Raw genomic sequence first — 22963 nt, forward strand, 5'->3', positions numbered from 1 at the left:
TGCATCTTCTAAGTTGTGGTGTTGGTCTGTTTGTTTTCTCCAGAGAGTGTCCAGGGGACCTGTGGCACAACCCCACTAAAACCTTGCTCACTCATTCAGGAGAGGCTTCTGAGGTCCTCTGGCACACAAACTATATCTGGTATGGCATAGGCTGACCTGCAAGAATTAGGATGGGCCATGTTTGTTTCTTTTTTATCACCATTTATCTCAAAGTTGTTTCTAATTTTCCTTTGATTCTTCTTTGACTTTTTACAAGTATGTTGCTTATTTTTCACATATTAAGATACTTTTATTCCTATTTTCTACATGTTTTCTAGTATACTGTTTTCAATTTTGACTGTTATGTTTAGTTATTTACTTAACAGTTGCCAAGGAAACATTTATAGCATGTCATCTGGACTGAAAACAACTTAAATTCAACAATATATGAACATTTTCCCGATATCCCCTCCCTTCATCCTTTACACTATTATTCTCATACAAGTGTGTATCTTTAATGCAGTATGTCCATCAAGAAAGAACTATTATTGCTTTATGCAACTGTCTTTCAAATCAGACTGAAGGAGAAGACATTTATTGCTTTTGTAGTTGCCTGTAGTGGTGATCTCCCTATATCTTCAGCATGATCATTAAATAGTGATGGACTCTGGGTTCATACATATTTAGGAAGAAAAAAATCAGAGGCAAAGTGGATGATACAACTGGAACATTTGCTCTCCATTTTCTAACTGCTGACCATACAAATCATTACAACTTCTCATTCCACCTCCTAGCAGAGCCAACTTGCAGCTCCACTACAACGTGCAACCTATTTATGTGACTCGATTAAGAATATTTTCTGGGCCAGAGGATTTAGCTCAGGGGTTCCGCCGCCAGCCTTGCAAGCGCAAGGTCCGAAGTTTGATCCTTGGTACCAAAAAAAAAGATAATTAGCTAAGAGTCCACTGAAGATTTTTCAAAAGATTTTCAAAAGAAAGGAAAATATACTGCATCATTTTTCTTCAGTAGAAGTATTATCTTTGACTTATTTGCATTCTAGGTCTGGTCTTGGTTGCCATTTGTCTGCCATTATCTTGATTCTGCTTAAATAATCTACTAGTATTTCATCTTAATATCTGTGTACTATTTATGAACATTATAAAAGTTCTGAATCTACTCATTTTAAGTTAATCTATTAGTTTTCATTTTTCAGCATTATAATGTTCTAATTATATGATTTCTTTTCAAACTCATGAAAGAAAGTGGTAAAATGGAGGGGGCAAAATGCTAGGGCAAATGGTAGCACTGACACAAATGTATTTTAACATGTTCCTGCTAGCTTGAACCACTGGTGGCACATGCATGACTGTCCCATCAGGCAGCCTATACCACCAATGGGACTGTCCCAAGCCCCCTAATGGGATTGTTGTACATGTACCACCAGTGGTTCAGAGCCAGCTGGCAGTGAGACATACAAATTATGGTCCCATCATGAATGTGTTAATAGAAAAATTTTCTGAAATAAATCTTTAGTTAGATCTCAATATGTAAATAAACCAGTATTTTTCTTTTCCTTTACAAAAAGTAAAATGTTCATAACGTTTACACAAAGGAGAATTCTGGGGCATTGGCAAGGCTCTACTTTTCCTGCTAACTGGTAATTCCAGGGTGTTTTAAAATTGTTACTTTACTGAGCTATCCATGCTTACTTTATGCATTTGCTATATGCATATCATATTCTAAATGAAAGAATTTCCAAAAATGTGATTATACCGCTCTGCACAACTCAGAAAAACTAGATTATTAAATAGGAATGTTATCAGGACAATACCACTGTATATCATTTCCCAAATTTATAATAATGAACATAAAATGAGCTTGCAAAAACAACAGATTTTAAATGGCAAAGGAACATACAATGTGAAGTTGCAGAAATTGACATTTATAAAAGTAAATACGAGAAAAGTTTTTCTTGATAGTCAATAACATCTTACAGGATACTATCAATTCTGAATGGTGTTACTATAAATCTGCCATGATAAATAAGAAAGCATCTTAAAGGAAAAAAACTCTCCATAAAGCACTTTAAGAAAGCATACCCTCTTAGGAACCACTTTGTAAAAGGCAAAACCAAATTTCATATAGTCCTTTTATTTGTTCAATACACTACAGTTATCCCTGTCTATAAAGACCACTTCACATATAGGAGAATCTGAAAACACAAACTAAGTTCAATTTTAATCTCCCAAGTATATTTATTTCAAATAATGAAAAACTGATTTTAAACTTTTATTGCAATTTGTCTGCAACTAGAGCTGTAGTAAGCAACAGTTCAGTTTCCAATAGATCACAAGTGCTTATGAAATTGCTCTCCCACACAATGTGAAATGGGATATCTCATGGTTTGAGGAGGAGGCATGGAGGGGGAAAAAACATCCTTTTCAAAATTTCAAAGTGAAAATTCAATAAACTAAGGGTAAGAGAAAAAGAAAATGAATATTTAACTGATGCTTTGCCTATATTATCTGAGATATTAATTTATCTTAGGTCAAATAATTTATTATTATTTGGCTTATTAATTTAAGAAGCAATACTGACTCTTTTATAGAAAAAAATGCTTCTATCCAGCTACTCTACTGAATTTGGTTCTAAGTCACAAAAATCAGTCAGAAGATATGACACTGAAGCAGGATTCCCTTCACTTTATTACATTACTTCCATCCCACCCTTTCTTTCTAATTGATACAGTCATATTCATATTTCATTATAGTGAACACTATACATGAGGGAAAAAAAAGCACAAAACTTAAATTCTAAATCATTATTTAAGCATCACTTTTTGTTCAAAATCATACCAATGACTTATTGTCTAGCAACCAAGTGCTTTATATTCATTATTCTTATCACTATTAATAAAAATATACCTCTACATATGCAACATATACATATTTAATCATAAAATTTACTCAACTTACGAGTTCTGAAACATGCTATCGGAGTATGGGAAGAAAACAAAATAAAAATTACTATGATGTTACCCCTTGTGGACAAGACATAAAAAAGACAACATGAAGCATGGTAAAATACTAATAACTACTGCTTACCAGTTTTTCTCTGAATATGTCTTTTTCCAGCTTCCCTGAAAGCAACCGTGGCTCTGAAAAAGGCTCGGAGAACTGCCCACCGGAAAACAGCCACAGGATCGATTCCGATCATCCCACAGATAAATGCATTCTTGCTACTTCTCAGAAGAGCTACAATGTCCGGGCGCATATGATCTGTATTTTTTTCCCGGAAATCCTGTATCAGAAAAGTACTAAGAGTTATTTGGGGAAAGCTGTTAATATCAAGAGGACGACAGATGACATGTTTGATGTGTGGCTGAATAAAGATGATAAAAGTGAACTCTTTTCTAGCTAATTAAATGCAACAGCTATCTTCTATAAAGTACCAGCCAATTCTAAAACTACTGAATTCTACAATACACGTAAGAGTAGCTCACAATTTTATCACAGCTTTTTAGATAATGATTAGGGTCAGCCTTTCCAAAGCGAAGTATTACAGAAAACGGTTATGGCTGGAAAACCAAAAGGAGCCAACATAAGACCAGGAAGAGCACTGCAAGCAGAGGAGCACATCAGCTACTCCTTGAAGCAACAAGCTGACCAAGATAAGAGAAAAACAGTAAGGCCAGGGGCTGGAGCATCATGGTGAAAAGGTGAGAGTGGTAGAAAATTGGGCAAATAAATAGCACATTTAGGCTGTGTAAGACTGAGTTGAGAGTTTTATTACACTTCATATAAGTGTAAAGGGAAGCAACTAGGTAATGACAGTAGCCAAATGGTGTTTCATGAACATCTGTTGTTGTACAAGAAGTAAACAGTACATAGAAGGAATAGAAAAAGGGAGAACAGATACTGTGCTAACCAGAGAAGAACCATCTGTCAGTGACTTGGGGATAGTTAGACGGTAAAAGAGATGACAAATAATTATTGTATCTGGGGTATGTTTAGGAGGTAAAGGCAAAGGACTTCCTGATGAATTAGGATATGATAAGAGAATGCAGAAATTAGATTAACATTTTTATGCCCCTATCACATAGTAAATGGAAGTGCAGGGGTCAAACACAGCTACCCATAACAACTATACTACATCTGCATATAATTTCTTTATGAGAAGTGATCAGAAATACAGTGAATGCTGCTGCCAAGTGCCATCCAACAGAAAGGCAGACTCATAAACACATTTCAGTATATCCTCAGCCATCTTATTCACAAGATCAAGTACCATGCGACTTCTGGCTCTTCCCCAAGTCAAGGTGACAATGAAAGGGAAACAATTCGAATAGATTCAGGAAATGAAGGGAGCCACTATAATTTAACTAAAGACATTCATGGAAAAGGACTCCCAGAACTTATCCAGAAAGTGGCACGGATAGTGGGATAAATATTTGAATGAGGGGGCGTATTTGAGGGGATTTAAAGTTGATGTGTCCCTGGGCGTAGTGGCACATGAAAATAATCCCAGCACTTAGAAGGCTGAGGCAAGAAAATTACATGGGCCATAGCAAGAGCCTGTCTCAAAAAAATTAAAAATAAAAAAATAAAGTCAATGTGCTTTTTACTGTAATAATTTTATTTCAGCATACACATTTTTCCATCATACCTTCTATTTAAATATTATCACAGTGCAATTTTGAAGGGGTTTTTTTGTTTTGTTTTTCAGACAGGGTCTCTACATTCTCCCAAATAGTTCTGAACTCATTATATGACCCCCAGGCTGGCCTCAAACTTGCAATCCTCCTGCCTCAGCCTAAGTGCTGGGAATATCAGTGTGTATCACACACTTGCCTTAGCATACAGATTTTTAAAGCTGGTTAAAATGACCTAAGGACTGTAAACAGAAGGGAATACCTACCTGTCAAAACATACAAGTTAGAGGGTATAGGACATAAGAAAATAGATTAAAATACTCTGTATAAATATGAAGAGGGCAGGAAGCTAATATGCCAGGAATAAAGAGTCCAGACTGTTCTGTATAGTTTAAATACTGACTATACTCTTAAAACTGCATACCCTAAATGAAAAGACTGAAGATGTAGTGAGTACATGTGATGCTTAATCTTGACTGTCAACTTGATTAGTCTGAGAGATGCCTAGGAGATTAGTATAACACACTCCTGGGGGTATCTGGGTCAGTCATGAAGGTGTGACCATGAGACCTGTATCTGGTCCCTGGCCCCTTATCTCTGGCTCTCCCTTGCTCTCTGCTTCCTAGATGTCTTGGAGCCAGCTCGCCATGGGCTGAAACTTCTGAAATCATGAGCCAAAATAAACCATTTCTCCTTTAAATTATGTATCCCAGGGATTTTGTCCTGTCAATGGAAAGGTGATAGAGTACATCACTTTGGCTTAGTACAACTTCACAGAATACTTCTAATTCAGAATTCCATGAGGAGCATTCCTAGTATATCATCAAAGTCAGCTGGGGCTTTCTCTACTACCTTTAGGGTTTCTGTTTCCTAATTCTTCTTTGTTCTGAGAACAAAGGAAAAGAGAAACAAGCTAGGAGTCTTAATCCTTGGCTCATCCCTAAATATCCTTATAGCAAAAACAAATTTTTTATGTAATTTATTTAGTGCAGTTCAGTAAGTTTTCAAACCCAAATCACCACCAGTATGTAATTATTACTTAATATTTAGAGACATCAGGCACTAATATGGTGTCAGCCATTAACTTATACATTGTACATAACATATTGTATTTTATTTAAACATTAATAAAGCAGACTCAAATATAATATACTGATAAATACGAAGGTAAAAGTCTGCCAAAAGACAAAAAGGTAAGTACCAGTGCAGAAACAAACACTAATCTGCCCCACTCCAAAGACTATCTCATTCTATCAATAACTACACTGAACAATCTAAATTTCTATAATTATTTCCATGACCACTGTAAAGTGCTGATAGTGAAAAAGGATCATTTTTCAAGTGAGATGGATCTTCATATTTCTAGATTTCTAGTTACTGTACTTTATAGAAATTTTTAAATACCTTACAGACATGTGCCACCATGCTCAGCTAATATTTGTGTGTGTGTGTGTGTGTGTGTGTGTGTGTGTGTGTGTGTGTACAGTCAGGAGCATGTCTGTCTGGTTTATTACTGGATCATTCCAGATACTAAGCAGAGTCTGACACATGGCCTGTGCTCAGTAAACACTTAAATAAATTAATTAGTAAATGGGTGAATACATTACCTGAACTAAGACATACCCCTAAGACCCAAGAGAAAACATATTGCTCCATTATTCTTCATATCCCAACTGCCTTGCCTTGGAAATTAAGTATATTAAATTTAAGGTACACTTAAACTACAAGTGGTGGAAGAGTAATAGCCTCACCAACTACAAATAAGAAATGGATGACATTATGAAGATCCCCCCACCCAGGAGTTGGGAGTTTCAATAATTTCATTAGGAGTGCAAGCTTACAAATAAATAATAATGTATATGAGGCTTTTGTCAGAACTTACAGGTACAGAGGGGGGAAAAAATTCAAAACTTTATACGGAAGAACGAGTGACTTTGAGATATACACATATTATCTATTCTTTCAGACTGACAGTTCATTGGAATGAACCGACAACAGATTTTAGTCTGCAAAAGGAAGTGAACAGAAGCATTACTTAAGATGGTAATGTACTGAAAAGTAGGTCTTAAATTTTAGTAGTAACCTTAAAAAATATCTCCAAATGTTACTGACCAAGAACTTTCAAAAACTACAAAGAAAATAGTACAAGTGCACAAAGGATAGTGACACAGTCAAGAACATACCTCTGCACTGAAAGCATATTCAATGAGAAATTCACTGACCTTTACCCCATATTTTACTTTTCCAGCATAATGTTTTATGATGAAAGCAGGCTCCATCACAGCTGGAAATTCGATGTAAGAATTTTCTTCATGTTGATGCTTAAATTTGTCTAGTAATGTTTGATTTGTAGCCTGTGGAAAGCTGGATTTAAGAGAAAAAAGGAAAAATATAAGAAACATGCAATAGTGTAGCTTTTTTTAAAGTATATTATAAATACACTGCCATCTCATATATTTAGCAGTTTACAAAGAGTTTTCACATATAGTATCTAATCTGATTCTTATAACAAGCTAAACACTGAGCATAACAAGGACTGGTGTTCCCATTTTACAAATGATGAGTAAAAAGCTGTGATTTGGCCCACATTCATACTTCGCAATTATCTTTGGGCGGGGGGGGGGGGGGGGCGGGTGCCAGGGATTGAACTCAGGACCTTGCACTTGCAAGGCAGGCACGGTGCCACTGACCTAAATCCCCAGCCCTGCAATTATCTTGAAAGAGAAATTACAGTGGTACCTTGGTTCACAAACTTAATTCTCTCCACAATGCTGATCACACACAACTGGACAAGAATCAAATCAAATGTCCCCATAAGGTCAACATTGAACCTAACCACCGAATTCGACTTGATTCTTGTCCAATTTGGTTTGCAACCAAATTGCAGAAACATTGGAAGAATTAAGTTCATGAACCGAGGTACCACTGTAACTCGAGTGATTCACTGTTTAGCTTAGATTGCACTGTGCTGTAATACTGTAAAACCCAACAGAATATAAAACCCAAACCTACATTCTTTGGGGGTCAAGAACTTCCAAAAGAGGAAATAATCTCTTAAATAGATCCTTAAAATCTATAAAGTCTACTCATTGTTTTCTAACTTCCTCACACATAACTAAGTAGCAACTTTCTTGTCTATACCAAGTAGTACATATTTCTGTATTATATCTATTCCTATTATTTTGTTAATCTATAACATTCATTCTTTGCTTTTCTATTCATGCATAAATAACTAGCATAAATAACTAGTTTCTTAACTATACCTGAGTATTTCTATATCATATCTATTACTATGTTAAATATATTATCAATGGGTTTATACTCACTGGTCATATGAATTGAGCATTTCATATCCAGAAATCACACAATGTCTATTAAGAATTTCATAATAGGAAATACAGGAATATAAACATCCAGGAGAGGAAAGAACAGTGAGCTGTGATAACAAAAAGGTTCACAGAGGACACAGGAGGCAATACGAGCCAGATGTTCAAAGTTGAGTAGGGGTTTAAATTACAGGAAATGTCACTGACAGAAAGAAGAGAAAGTATCTTTCAAAAAATAGTTCAGCAGCTGAAATAATGTGATACAAGGTTGTAAAGATGCTGAATACCAAACCTAGCATGTGAAAACAATTCCAAACTTAACCAAAATAATGGTTAACTACAGGCCATGTACTAGAACCAAGACAAAGAATGGCCTCTGGTGTCAGAGGGTCCTAGCTGACATTAGTTCTGTCAGTGACCTAGGGCCAGCCAGTAACCTTTCGGAACTGGTCTCCTAATCCACAGAGTAAATACAATACCAGGTATAACAGTGGGAATAGAATAAAAATAAATAAGTAAAAACACTGTCTACTGCCTGGCATCCCATAGGGCAGTGGTGGCAAACCTATGGCATGCATGTTACGTGTTGTTTTTCTTTTTTATTAGTGCATATTTGCAGTTCATGCAGTTTACAATCATCTTGGGGAGTGGTTACATGTCCATACCACAGCTTGTTTTTTTTTAATCCCCTTCCTCTTACTTTTCTTTTAAGACAAAAGATGATAATGTATGAGTTGGTTTTTCTAAACTAAAACCTCAGTATTCAAATTTAATTGCAGTGTTGGCACTCTGTGATAAATAATCGGTTTTGGGTTGCAGTTTGGGCACTTGGTCTCTAAACAATTTGCCATCACGGTTATGGGGATTACATGTTACCAGCTTTTTTGTTCCCAACAATGCCATTTTCCTACTCACCTTGGCCTGCTTTAACATCTCCACAAAAAGCTCACTCCAAAATTAAAATCACTGTAGAATGGATTATAATACCAGCAGACTACATCAAGAGCATATTAGTGATATTCAGTGATATTCTTAACAATTCTACCTGTACCTTGTTTCAAGTCACCAAAGCATATTATCAAAATAAAGTTCCCTTCAACAGTGCTTTAATCATGTGCTTCTCCTACTCAGAAAATTTAAACATCACCAAGGGTAAGAGACTGAATGACTCCGAACTCTTGAGCCCAGGCAAACCTAATCTCTGCAAATTTACATCTCATCATTCCACAGCCAAATGCTTCCCTCTACTGGCAGAATATTCACCTCATTGTCTCTAGGTCAGGGGTTTTTTATCTTCTAAGTCGACAAAATATTAAAAAGCTTGTATCTTTCACTTTTAAATGGAAAACAAATTTTTAAAGGAAAAACGAATGACATGACAACAGTCTTCAAGGAAAGAAAGAAAGAAAAACCTCTCTCTAAGTCCTACATTCAACAAGCATTTGTGGATATGTATCATGTTATCAGGAAAAAAAAAAGCTTGCAACATGAACAAATCAGACATTACTGATCATTTTAAAGCTCTTCTCTAGTGTTACCCAAAGGCTTTCTGCAAAGGCCGCCTTAGAAGAACCTCTGGAGCTTTCAAAACTGCCAATACCAAGATTTTTATCTATTGATTCTGAATTAACTGATCAAGTATGACCTAAATTAGTACTATTTGTTTTGCAATTCTTTTTTTTTTTCTTTTATGGTCAAATTCCTAGTTTATTCTTTTTATTATTATTAAGTGCATGTCTGTAAGAGTAGTTATGTTCATTTTGGGGAAAAACCACATGTACATAACATACCTTGACTTTTTTTTTTTGGTGCCAGGGATCGAACTAGGGACCTTGCGCTTGTGAGGCAGGCGGAAGAACCACTGAGCTAAATCCCCAGCCCCTCTTGATTATTTTTGATCCCTTTACCCACCTCTCTGTTAAATTCTCCAACCCCTGACACCCTTTCCCTGATCTAGATGTCAGCCTTGTTTCCTACAATCTCTCCTTTATTTTATTAACTAATTTATTTATACTTTAGGTTTCTCATGTAAGAGACTTCAGTATTTCACGTTCTGCTTCTGATTTATTTCACTTAGCATGATGGTCCCAAATTCCATCCATTTTCCTACAATTGATTTCATTTTTCTTTATGGCTGAAAATAAATATATATGTAAATATAAATATATATATAAATATAAATATATATATATATATACTATTTTCTTTATCCATTCATCTGTTCTTCAGCACCTAGGCTTCTTTTTTTTCCACATCCTTACCCGCATTCATCATTTTTCGTGTTTTTTACTATAGCCATTCTGACTAAAATAAGATGGATTAAAGCTGTTTTGTTATGATTTGCATTTCTCCAATACTCTGGTTTCTCTTCAGATCGCATAAATCTTTCGCCTTTTACTAAAGATTTGCATTTCTCCAATGGCTAAAGATGTGGAACATTTTTTCATATATTTAGTGGCCACTTGTATTTGCTTTTTCTTTTGAGAAGAATCTTTAGTTCATTTGCCCATTTTTTAAAATTGGGCCATGTGTTTTTTGGGAGTTAATTTTTATGAATTAGTTATATATTATAGGTATTAGTACTTTATCAGAAAAGTAGCTAGTAAAAATTTTCTTCCATTATATAGGTGGCCCTTTTACTCTCTTGATCTTTTCCTTGGTTGTGCAGAAGCTTTTCAGTCTGATGCAGTCCCATTTGTTGATTCTTGATACTTCCTATGCTACTGGAGTTCTTTCTATTCAGGAACTCTTTGCCTATGTCCATGGCTTCAAGTGTTTTCCTTATGTCATCTTCCAGCAGTTTCAAAGTTGCTGTTTTTACATCTAGATCTTCAATCTAGTTTTACTTGTTTTTAGTATGGGATGAGTGACATGGATCTAGCTTCAATCCTCTCCAAGTAGGTATCTGCTTTTCTCAGCAACATCCATTAGAGTCTGTCTTTTTTCCATGTTTTTGCTTCTTTTGTAAAACAAGCAAACAGAAAAAAGACAAGTGTACAAACATGGGGTTCTGTGGTCTTCTATTCTATGCCACTGGTCTAAATTTCTCTTTCTGTACCAGTACCATGTCATTTTTTGATACTACAGCTTTGTAGTATAACTTGAAATCCAGTACTGTTACATCTCCAGCTTTGCTCTTTTTGCTCATGACTGCTTTGGCTACTCTGGGTCTTTTCTGATTCCCTATCAATCCTAGGATTGTTTTTTCTAGTTCTATGAAGAATATTGTTGGTAATTTAATAAAAATTGCATTTAATCTATATATCATGTTTAGTAATGTGGTCATTTTAATACTTTAAATTTTTCCAATCCAAGAACAAGAAATGTCTTTCCATTTTCTAATGTCCATTTCAGTTTCTTTCTTCAGAGTTCTATAATTTTCATTAGAGGTTTTTACTTCCTTGGTTAGGTTAATTCCTAGGTATTTAATTTTTTTAAGCTACTATGAATGGAAGTGTTTTCATGGTTTCTTATGGGTGGGTTCATTATTGATGTACAGGAACACTACTTATTTTTGTGTGTTGATTCTGTATCCTGTGCAAGGTAATTCTCATGAGCAGGCAAAGTGACAAAATACTACTCTAAACAAACGCTTTCATCTTAACTTGAATTTCTAGTAAATTTCAGATTCTGATTCAGCAAGTATGAGGTAGAAGCCTGAGATTCTCGTATTTCTATCAAGCTTCAAGGTGCTCCACTTTGGTGACAATGCAAACATTTCCATATATTAACTGAGACTTTGCCTGCACTATTCCACCCTCCTAAATGCCATACTGCATCTTACAGAATCTAAAATAACTTGCCCAACATCCTACAGCCAGCAGCCCATAGAAGATTAAGATTTCTAACTCCAAACTCAAGCTTCCAGAACACTACACACAATACATGAAGAGAGAACACCACTAAGGACACATGTCACATTATATGTTTCCCATACAATAAAAATTTTTAGGAAGAAAATACTAAGTTTAACTGAGTCCCAAAATAGTTTTTCCTAAATGTGACTGATTTTCAACCTCTCTTTACAGGTAAACAGCAGGAGAAAAACACTTCATGCCTTTGCATCTTCTGGGATGTTAAACTATATAAAAGACAGAAGGAATTCAGGACCTGCTACCACAAAATATACTGTCTTGGCCTTCTGATTACTTTTGAGTCAAAGCACCTGAGAAACAGGATGAAGGCTTCTAACCTATTTTCTCCCTAAAAACAGGCCACAAAGAGCTCTCCCTGTTCTAAGAACATCTTAATTACCAATGAAAATTGACACTGAAATGGTCTATACAAACTAACTTACCAAAATAACCCTTCTTCTACAATTTTTTTCCACTGTATCTCTTAGTCACTTCCCAACAATTTATTGCCCCTCTCCCAAACCTTTTGTCTTGATATTTACTCAAAAAGTTACCATTTCTCTGTCTAAAAGTATGTAAGTTCTTTGCTCTGGTCACTTCTTCAGGTCTTCATTTTCATGTGAGGACTCCCATGTATATGTAAAGTTCTACTAACATTTATATACTTTTGTCTTAATGTCAGTTTAATTCTTAGGCCCAAGAGGCCTAAGAGGGAAGAGGATAAATTTTTCCTCTCCTATATGACAAAAAATGGTCTGTTTACAAGCAGAGGTTTAGGACTGGCTCATAAAGTAAGAAAAATACTATTATGCTTTATTAAATTTTTTCATGGAGGACTGAATATAGAAACATAATTGAAGGGACAATTAAAAGATTATTTAAACTGAGTGTGGGAGTGCACATCTGTAATCCCAGCACTGTCTTAAAAAAATGTTATTTAGTCCAGTCTCTTACCTACAACATTACCCTCAAGATGATGCAAAATAATTATTCTAATAAGGAACTATTTACCTTTTTGAAGCAGCTGCTAATCAGCTCTAATGACTAGAAAGTTCTTCCTTTTTACTGAGCCAAAATTTATCTCTCTATAATGTCAGGCCACCTGGTTTAACCCAAAAAGCTTCTAAGGGTGTGACAGTATCTTCATTGATTTAAATTTATATCTATGAGGAAACAACTAGCCATGAAAATAGCCTTTGTATAATGAAATGTACACTTGATGAAATTCTGCATAAAGAATGCCAGGACAGATATGAGCGCCTTGCTCTATTCATGTTTTAATTACATACCTACTGCCTGACCAGCTATTTACAAACACCTTAGGATACAGCCACCATAAACAGCACTATCATTTACCATCATCATATCCTTTTTGCATGCAGAAAAACCTAAGAGACTGGTAGAAGACAGTTAATAGAGATGGGATACAAACTGAAGGTTTCTGACTCTAACACCTAAGTATTATGGGAAAACAATCTAATGCAATTCTTCAAAGCTCAAGCTTATTAGTCAGAAACACCTGAAGAGTGTGAATTTCAACTCTACCATTTACTACCTAATCTTTTACTTGAAGTGCTTAAATATTTTTGTTACTATAAAATTACCTCAAACAAAAAGAGCTCAACCACAATGATTCTTGACATAGAATATCAAAATTACCTATGATTTTTAAGATTTCCCAAATGTAAAAAGAACAAACACTAGAGGTTAAGTAAGATATGCAACCAAAGCAGAAGTAGGAAATACTAACCTGGCAACTTTATAAAAGATAATATATATACAGTGGGTATATATAGTGAACATTTATAAAACTCTGGACAAAATATTAAAATATTTGTGTTGACTACATTTTAATTTTCAGATTAACAGAAATATACTACAGTGGGTTGGAGTAGATAGTAATGTAACTGGTAGCTGTCTCTTTTGCTATTTTTCTTCCCTTTTCTGGAGGGGGGTGGGCTGGGGATTGAGCCTATGGGTGCTCTACCAGACAACTACATCCCTAGCCCCTTTTTATTTTTATTTTAAGACAAGAGTCTCATTAAGTTGCAAAGGTTGACTTCAAATTTACAATCTTCTCATCATCCTCCCAAGGAGGTGGAATTGTAGGCATACACCACCATGCCTGGCTTCTGGCAGCTTATTTTCTTTTTGTATACAGCAATTCTGTGTATTTACAGTATAGTAATGGGGTGACATGTAACTTACACAAAACAGGGTATTTCTGAGGAGAAAAAGTCATTTTCAATAACTGAATTGGACAACAGGCATAAACTTTAAATTGCTACACATACCTGAAGTTATTCTACCCATGATAGTAAATACACAATATTTTCTATCCTAGCTCAAAGAGCATAAAATTAAACTAGGAATTAGGTAAACTAATTCAATTTCTAAACATTTTACTCAAGAGTCATTAAAAAAATCTACACCATCTCTTCATTTCACTTCTCCAATTCTAGATTTGCTATCATGTAGGTTAACCTAACTATAAATAATATTTCATCTGGCACAGAAAATACACAAGAGGCCCTATAGAGCTTTTGGAGGCTCATATTTAACTCTGGGGTACTGAACAGTGTTAACAAGAAAGAGCAAAGTTGGCATCTTGCCATTTACCACTTGTGCACAAACACAACAAACATTCCTAATTTATCATGATACTCTTCTGATACACATTAGCATTGCAAATGTATCTCATATATAAAACTCAATTCAAGAAGAAAGAACACACAACCAAAAAATAAATATACATCCACAAATTTAACATCAAAGTATGTAAAAGAAATCCGCCAAGAAGGAAAATGTGAGTTCAACAGTGAAGTCCACCCTATTTATCTAGAAATGTACATATATAAAAAAAAATTTGCCTACAAAACAACTTTTGGCTTTGTATTTGAAAATATAACAAGAAAGTTACACTTCAGACATAAAAAGCTCAATGGCCAATAACAAAATTGAAAAAATTAATCATACTCACTTGCTTTCTTCATCTAAAAGATGGAGTAGTCCTGTTGGTTTTTTGCTAATAAGATTTATGCAACAAGTATTATCAATATAATCTATGTTGTGCCAGCTGATTCCTTCAGTTCTGTATTCTTCCTAGAAAAACCAAATAACAGAATAACAATTTATTCATCTTGCAGAAAATAGTAAGTAAAAAATAAAGGACTGAAAAGCTTTCACCAGGCTTAAAAGAACAGCCTAAGCTTTTTTCCCCCCTCTAATCCCCACTTGAAATAATGGAAAGATGTAAAATTTCAAGTTGTACAAATCTGGTACAATGGGGCTGGGGATGTAATCAGTGGTACCGTGCCTGCCTGGCAAGCACAGGTCCTGAGTTCCGTTCCTGGTACCAGAAAAACAAAATTTTCGGTACAATGTATATTAGTTTCCTTTAAAAAATACATGCACCAAATTTTTTTTGGTCAGAATTCTATTTTTGAGACTAGAATTAAAATTTAGGTCTGGATTCTAATCTTATTATCTGGTAACTCCACTAAGGAAAATATATGTGAGGAAAATATTAATTTCTCACACATAACTCTAAGACATCAAAGAGGACTGTATTTGTTGAATCATCATTGAACTTAATGAAATAATTTCTGAGGCTGGGGATTTAGCTCAGTGGTGCCACCCCCTGCCTCTCAAGAGCAAGGTCCTGAGTTTGATCCCTGGTATCAAAAACACAAAAAACTGTGAGCGAAATAGAATTTCTGGGAGAAATGGGAAATTGCCACCTTCAGTGATTTAAATCATGGAACTCATAAACATTTTACTTCAGCAAATAAAATCATTAATACATTTTTTGAGATTTTTGTTATGTCAATGAAAAGGTGTCAATTTCCAAGATTAAAAACTCAAAGCTCAGGTCCTGAGCAACTATTTAACACAATCTTACAAAGCACTCATTTTCTCTTGCTCTCTGTGCTGGAAAATACTCTTTTATTCATCCCTGTGAACCCCATCTTACTTTGATTTGGCCACCCCCAAATCAAATCAAAGTACAAAAGTCCCCCTCAACAGTGTTTCATTTTTGTAGCATGAGTAATAAACACAGTAGATAGCAAGTGCATTAGGATTTTCCCAATCGTCATCCAGACTCTTGTGCACAATGTTAGCCTCTAATGTATTTGGTAAAACTTATCTGTGCATAAATATTATCTAAATAAAACCTCTCAGTACATGTTCTTTTTGTTTGACTTTTTTTTTTTTTTTTTTAGTACCAGGGATTGAACTCAGGACCTTGTGCTTGAAAGGCAGGAGTGGTGCCACTGAGCTCAATCCCCAGCCCTTGTCTGACTTTCTGACTAAGTTTAGGTTTCAGAGACACATCCATTTTGTTTGGAAGCACCTGAAAGTTCATTCATTTTAATCACTGTAGAGCTGGTGTTACACAGCTACACAATCACTCATGTATCTACTGTCTATACATAATTGTGTTTCTCAATCTAACAGGAGAATTGAGACCATTCAGTACAAAAAAACCCTAAAAGACATTTATCAGGCCCTAAAAATTTGTTTTTCTACCAAAAATGGAATGGATATCAACCGTTTTTTATAATTCTACTGAGACAATCAAGAGTTCTTCTTTGTTTTGTTAACACATGAATTAAACTAATTCATGTTTACATGTAAAACTAAACTGGAAAAAAGTCCACTTAGTTCTGATATATTATCCTTTTTGTATCTTGTTCAGATTTTGTTTGCTAATATTTGTTTAAAAATTTTTAACTATGTTTATTATTTTACCTGTAATTTTACCTGTAATTTCTACTTCTAACAATACTCTTGATAGATTTGGGTATCAATGTTACTTTGGCTCTGACATATGTTATGAATTGTCTTTTTTCCCATTCCATGTTATTAGTTTGTGTCAGACATAATCTCTCTTCTTTCAATATTGGCAGAATTCACCATAGAGGCTGTCTTGGCTTACAATGTTCTATGGAAAGATTTCTAATTATATATTCAATTTCTTTAATAGCTATAGAATCAGATTTTCTATTAATCTGTGCCAGTTTTGAAAACTTCTTTTTTCCATATCATTTGATAACCCTATTTGCTGACATAAAGGTGCTTAGAGTTTCCTATTAACTTTTTTTTGGGGGGGGATACCGGGGATTGAACTCAGGACCTTTGTGCTTGCGAGGCAGGCAACAGCACCACTGAGCTAAATCCCCAGCCCCTGTCCTATTACATTTTCATTATGTATGACCCACAATGATGTCCTGTTTGCCACTGAGATTCTGGCTATCTATATTGCTGACTCCGGGGTCTACCTGCCTGCATATCTGTCTCACTTGTAAATTTTTTGAAGGATTTTCAATGTTAATTTATCTAATCAAATTATTACTTTTGGTCTGAACCTTTCACAAGGCATATTTGTTTTCACTTTAGTTTCTTCTTTTACCATTATTTTTTTCTACTTTTCTGTTTTGGTTTAGTTTGCTGGTCTTCTGCCAAGTCACTGGATCATTGATAATCAAAACTAACATCTTCTAAAATTCTCCCGAGTACAGCATTAGCCCTATCCCATAGTATGTATGTTAAACACTAACTTCAAAATATATTCTAATTTATCCATCTTCTATGGTATTGAGATGAACATTTCTTAACTCTTAATCATACAGGTATCATCCAGTTATCTTTTAGTCACTAGTTTCTGCATAATTTCATTATAGTATTCAAATGTGTGTCACTTCAACTCTTGAAAATTTGGACTTTGTTTTATGGTCCATATGACATATTATAAAGGTCCCCTGTGAACTAACTTTAAAAAAATGTATATTCTGTAGCTTTTGGTGCAGTGTTCTATGTATGTCAATTATATACTGCCTTTAAATTGCTTTTTATATCCTTTTTGATCAGGTACTAGGAAACAATAAGGCCAGGGAAACTGCATTCTACTCTGAGGAGCAAGCAGCAATGGATACTTACAGAAGCAATCAGCCTATGACTTTAACAAGTGACCCTCCCTGGCTACTCTCCTAGGAAGCTAGGGCTGTCGCAGGCACCACACAGCTTTTTGGGATTCTTTTTATGCTTTTCTCTCAATTGTTTTTAAGATTGCTTGGATTATTTTTGCTTTAGTTATACTTTTTATTAACCCTTATATTCTCTTACTACTTTGTGGCTAATTTAGAAATAGTTAACATGTATCCTTAACTTTGGCAGCTAACGCAAAGATGTTAGAAAACCTTAAATTCCATTTACTCCCCACTTAATATATATATAGTGTTGTCTTCATGAATTTTATTTCTATTTAAACATTAAACCATAAATGTTGTTTTTATCTTTGTCTAATTTAATATATTAATTTAGATTACATATTTTTAATTTTCACTGCTCTTCATTTTTTTCTTGCCTAAATACTGTGCTTCAGTTTTAAGGAAAACATCCCACTGTCTTCTAACTTCTACTGTTTTCACTGAAAACTGCCTTGTGTTCTTACTTTCACTATACTTTTAACTCTGTATTTTTCTAAATTTGAGGCTTTCTTTTTTTTTTTTTTGGTACCGGGGATCGAACTCGGGTCCTTGTGCTTGCACAGGCAGGGAAACCACTGAGCTAAATCCCCAGCCCTGAGGATTTCTTGAATAGTTTGTAGTAAAAGTATTGGGGTATTTTGGGGGGTGGGGGGTGGGGTGAGTTTTTTTGTTTTGTTTTGGTGGTGGTGGTGGTGGTGGTAGTGGTACTGAGGATTAAACCCAAAGCCTTCACACTAAGCTACCTCCTCAGTCCATTTTATATTTTGAGACAGGGTCTCACTAAGTTGCTAAATTGCCCAGGAACCTGAGATCCTCCCAGAGTGTTGCAATTATAGGCATGCACCATCATGCCTAGCTCCAAGTATGGCTCTTTTAAAAATTTTTCTTGTAATTGTATTTACATTAGAGTCCATGTCCACTAATATCATTACCTGGATCCCCTGTGGTGCTACCAACTGTCTCATTCTCTTGATTTTTTTAATTCACCTTGGTCTACCTGTTTGCTTTTTCATTACTAGCTGACTGAATGACTGACTGACTGATTACAGTACTGGGGATTGCACTAAGAGGAATTCTACCACTGAGCTATATCCTCATACCCCTCTCTCTTTTTCTTTTCTTTTTTTTTTTTTAATTTTGAAACAGCCTCTCACAAGCTGCTCAGGCTGGCCTGGAACTCACAATTCTGTTGCCTCAGCTCCTGGGATTCTAGGTGTACACCACCATACCTGGCTTTTTTGCTTTTTTATTAGAGGTAATTGAAGCAGGAAGATAATCTCTTCCTGTAGTGCAGACTCTTAGCAGGTGCTTTAGAACACTATCTAAACTCAGTGGGAAACTGGGATCATGTAAAGCGGACTTCAATCCCTTTATGTACAGCACACCCTTTTTCCTAGTATGTAACCTTTCGGGGATCTCAACCTAAAGTCTACAGAATTTACCACAGGCTCTTTCTTGCTTTTGAAATCAGCAGAAAACCCTGCTCACTTCCTCAGACTTTCGAGCCTGGCTCATTAAGAATCAGCAACCTTCTGTCAAAAATAAAGAAACAGGGCTGGGGATTTAGCTCAGTGGCATGGTGCCTGCCTCCCAAGCACAAGGTCATGAGTTCGATCTCTGGTACCAAAAAAAAAAAAAAAAGAAACATCACTGTCACTAAATGCTAGGCTGATCTGCCAAGATTTCCTTTTTACTCATCCAGGCCTTTACTTATTTGAAAGTGTATGGAGGAGGCTATTTTCCAAGGCAATTAGTAAGAATTTTCTAGTCTCAACTCAACAAAAGTAGAATAAGCAAAACAAATACTTGGCAGGTTAAGAACTCAGAGAAAACGCTTGCACTCTAAATTTTCTATCTTCAATGTTTAACACAATGTCCAGCACATGACTAATATTCAATTTACTGAAGGATCAAGGGTGTGGAGGCTAATTCTGAGCAAGTAAAGGAAAGAAGAAGGCAATAGCCAGGCATGGTGGTGCACGCCTGTAAACCCAGCACTCAGGAGGCTGAGGCAGGAGGATCACTTCAAGTTCAAGGCCACACAGTGACTTCAAGCCCAGCCTGGACTACACAGTGAGGCCCTGTCACAAAATATAAACAAACAAAAAAAGAGGGCACCATTATAAATGCTAACAGAAAAGGAGCTTTCAAATCTCAAAAACCCTTCAGCCTATCTCTTACACTACATTATCTCTCACCTTACCTTGAAATCAGGACTCAGAACCATGCACCTAGACTATTTCAGATTATCTCCTCCCCTCTACTTCATTTCCCTTCATTCCATCTTCCAGTTTCCATGCATGTCCCTTGCTAAATATATTTCAAGTAACTCCTGTCCCATGCCAAAAAGCTGCATCTTCTCTGCATGATAAGGCCTCAGTATATTGTTCCCTTTGCCTAAAACATCTTTTACCTACTGACAATGTGATGTGAGCTACAACTCACCATTCGATACCATACTCCAGAATAATCCCTGGGATCCCATCCAGACTTGTAGATGGCTCTCATTAACTGCATCCTTTGGTTAAGTATTCATTCATCTTATATACGACTGTAGCATTTACCACCCTGCACAGCTATTATTACAACTCTCTCCTACCCTATGTGCCTATATCTCCTTTTGGACAAAACTTAGAACTGACGAATAGTAATAATATTCCAGTTTCTTCCTAAAATCTTTTTCTTTCATGGTTTAACTTTTATCTTCGTAAGAGATTCTGTAATCAACTGAACCTAACAAATAGTCACTGGGTACCCATATAACAAGTACCAGTGCTATGCATATAGGACACTCAGTATTTAAGCTGCCCCAAATCTCTCTTTCACAGCAAATCCATTTTTAGTGCCAAAACATGAGGAGAAAGTAAAAGACTAAAAGATGAGATGGCAAAAAAGGGTACAGTCTCTAAACTTTCCACAAATTATACACAGCAAAGGCATAACCACTAGATCCAAAATTATGATATTCAAGGTAGCGAGTAAATGAGATAAGCCAATCCCAAGAGTTCTGAATGCATTTTTCATTAACTATAAGGTTTTATTTGTACATAGTATGTTTATGGTTAAGGCATTTCTCATGGCTCTTATACATCTACACTTCTAGAAAATGTAAGGGTAACTTCAGTTTGCAGTAAGAGAACACCTTTCTTTTTCAAAAGCAATTTAACCAGTCTTCTGTTTAATGATCCACAGAGCAACTGATGCTTTGCTCTGGAAAATACAGAATACAGTCAACAAAATGCACTCCCCTCCCCCTCCAACACACAGATTTTTGCAAGGGATAAAAGATATTAATTTAGCATGATCCAATTAAAAGAACAAAAGACTGAGTCAAGAGATCTAGATAGTAACGCAAGCTCAGCTTTTGGTTAAAAGTGAAAACAAAAGAACCAGAGGATTAAGATTTGAAAACTGGCTTTAGGCAGCATCTATAAAATTGGAACAAAAACACCTTCCTGATAAGTAACATATGTTTTAGCATCCTATAATAAACAATATTATCTTTTAACAGGTCTGTTAAAACTTTAGGCATTCATCAAGGTTGCTGGTATTAATACTTCTTGTGTAACTGTTAGCCAGCCATTACATTCTTTAAGCAAAATAGGGCACTTAAACCTAGATCAAAAAGCAACAAGTCCCAATGACAGAGTATGATGACAGAAAGAATCCCCCCCTTCCAAGTTCTGTAGACTTCACTATTATATTTATTCCATTTCCCTTAAGTTGAGTGTCATGAACCTTGTTGCTGCCTATGTCCTCATACACAAGCAGAAATTCTGGGTTATAATCTCAACCTAACCCTAACTTAGTTTGAAGAAAAGTCCATGGTTGTGTTGTTTTGGGGTGGGTGTGTGTTTGACCCTGCCTTTACTCTAAAAATTCTCATAAAAACTTAAAACTCACATTTTTTATACTAACTCAATCAAACTTGATATGCTCCTGAGAAATATCTAGTTACTCTTCTTGGTCTCTCTATACTGTCCTGTTTCTTTGGATCTACACTGTGTGTTGACTAAAGATTTTATTAATATGCTCTTCTATCCCATCCTAGGACTAAAAGACAAAAGTAATGAAACAAGCATATTTAGCATTACACACATGACAAAGCCCATTGTACCAATTAAAAGTCAACAGCACCCCCAAACCCCCAAAACAAAGCTATTCTTCTTTTGCTTCAAAGATGCACTCAAAAAAGACATGCTACAGTAACAAATCTACTTGATGACTATTAAAAAAATTCCTGTATGACATGATTGCAAAACTGTTCTGCTTTATCATTTGCTTATAATGCTGTGAGCATCGTACAATCTGTCTTGTATTTTAAATACAAGATTTAAAATGCTTATCATGATATGACTCCAACATTTGCGAAGGGGAAGCATATACATATTTAGGTACTCACTTGCTCCAACTTAAAGATATGCTGATTAAAGTAGTGCTGTAAACGTTCATTAGCAAAATTAATACAGAATTGCTCAAAGCTATTATTTTCATAATCTTCAAACCCAAAAATATCAAGAACACCAATGGACAAAGTCTGAAAAACAAAATTTTTTAGTTAAAAAAAGAGGCTCAAGTTTATTCAATAATATTCATAAGTAATGTATGTTCACTTCCACAGCAGTAAAGAGATTAATTCTGGCCAGTGGTCAAACAAAATATAACATAAATAAGAACTATTTTGGTTCTCTTTACTTTCATTTTACTTTATCCTAATTATAAAAATATATCCAAGTTTTTAACACATCCAATTTTGGCATAACATTACAGAAATGTACACACCACAGAGCTAGTGGCCTATTATCTTCATTTCAGAAATCTGTGAAATCCTTAAACTCAGAAATCCCTAAATTCCAAGGAAAAATGGAAACAATAGCTCTGAAAAAAATCGAAAGGGTACTTAACTAAAGAATCAGCAAAGCTAAGCTACTCCTCACTATCCCAAGACCATATAATTTTTCCTACTTTGACTTCTACATCCCCAAAACTGGAATACTGCTTGAAGAGCTAAATTAACAAGTGTACTTAACCAGCCTTATCCAGACTAAGGATCAAACAAAATACATAATCATGTAATTTCTTAACATTAAAATTAAATTCTTATTTTTCAAAATACAAGGTTTAGGACAGGGACTTAGTTCAGTGGTGCTGCAGCCTGGCTCC

The 22963-nt window shown here is 35.3% G+C and overlaps 1 protein-coding gene across 20 annotated transcripts in view; it reads right to left on the reverse strand.

Annotated features, from left to right (window-relative positions):
• Myo9a (myosin IXA) overlaps window positions 1–22963 on the reverse strand; it is a 305400-nt gene that overhangs the window by 133548 nt on the left and 148889 nt on the right. For all 20 annotated transcript variants that reach the window (XM_087198928.1, XM_087198925.1, XM_087198926.1 and 17 more), the window contains 4 exons: window positions 22203–22337; window positions 14791–14912; window positions 6853–6994; window positions 3084–3279 (listed from right to left, as the gene is read on the reverse strand). In XM_087198928.1, coding sequence (XP_087055054.1) covers window positions 3084–3279; window positions 6853–6994; window positions 14791–14912; window positions 22203–22337 — 595 coding nt within the window. The remainder of the gene's footprint in view (window positions 1–3083; window positions 3280–6852; window positions 6995–14790; window positions 14913–22202; window positions 22338–22963) is intronic.

Source organism: Heterocephalus glaber, unplaced genomic scaffold (genome assembly GCF_053883595.1).
Source record: "Heterocephalus glaber isolate CG9 unplaced genomic scaffold, H.glaber_assembly_v1.0 deba00001689, whole genome shotgun sequence".
Classification (NCBI taxonomy): Eukaryota; Metazoa; Chordata; class Mammalia; order Rodentia; family Bathyergidae; genus Heterocephalus; species Heterocephalus glaber.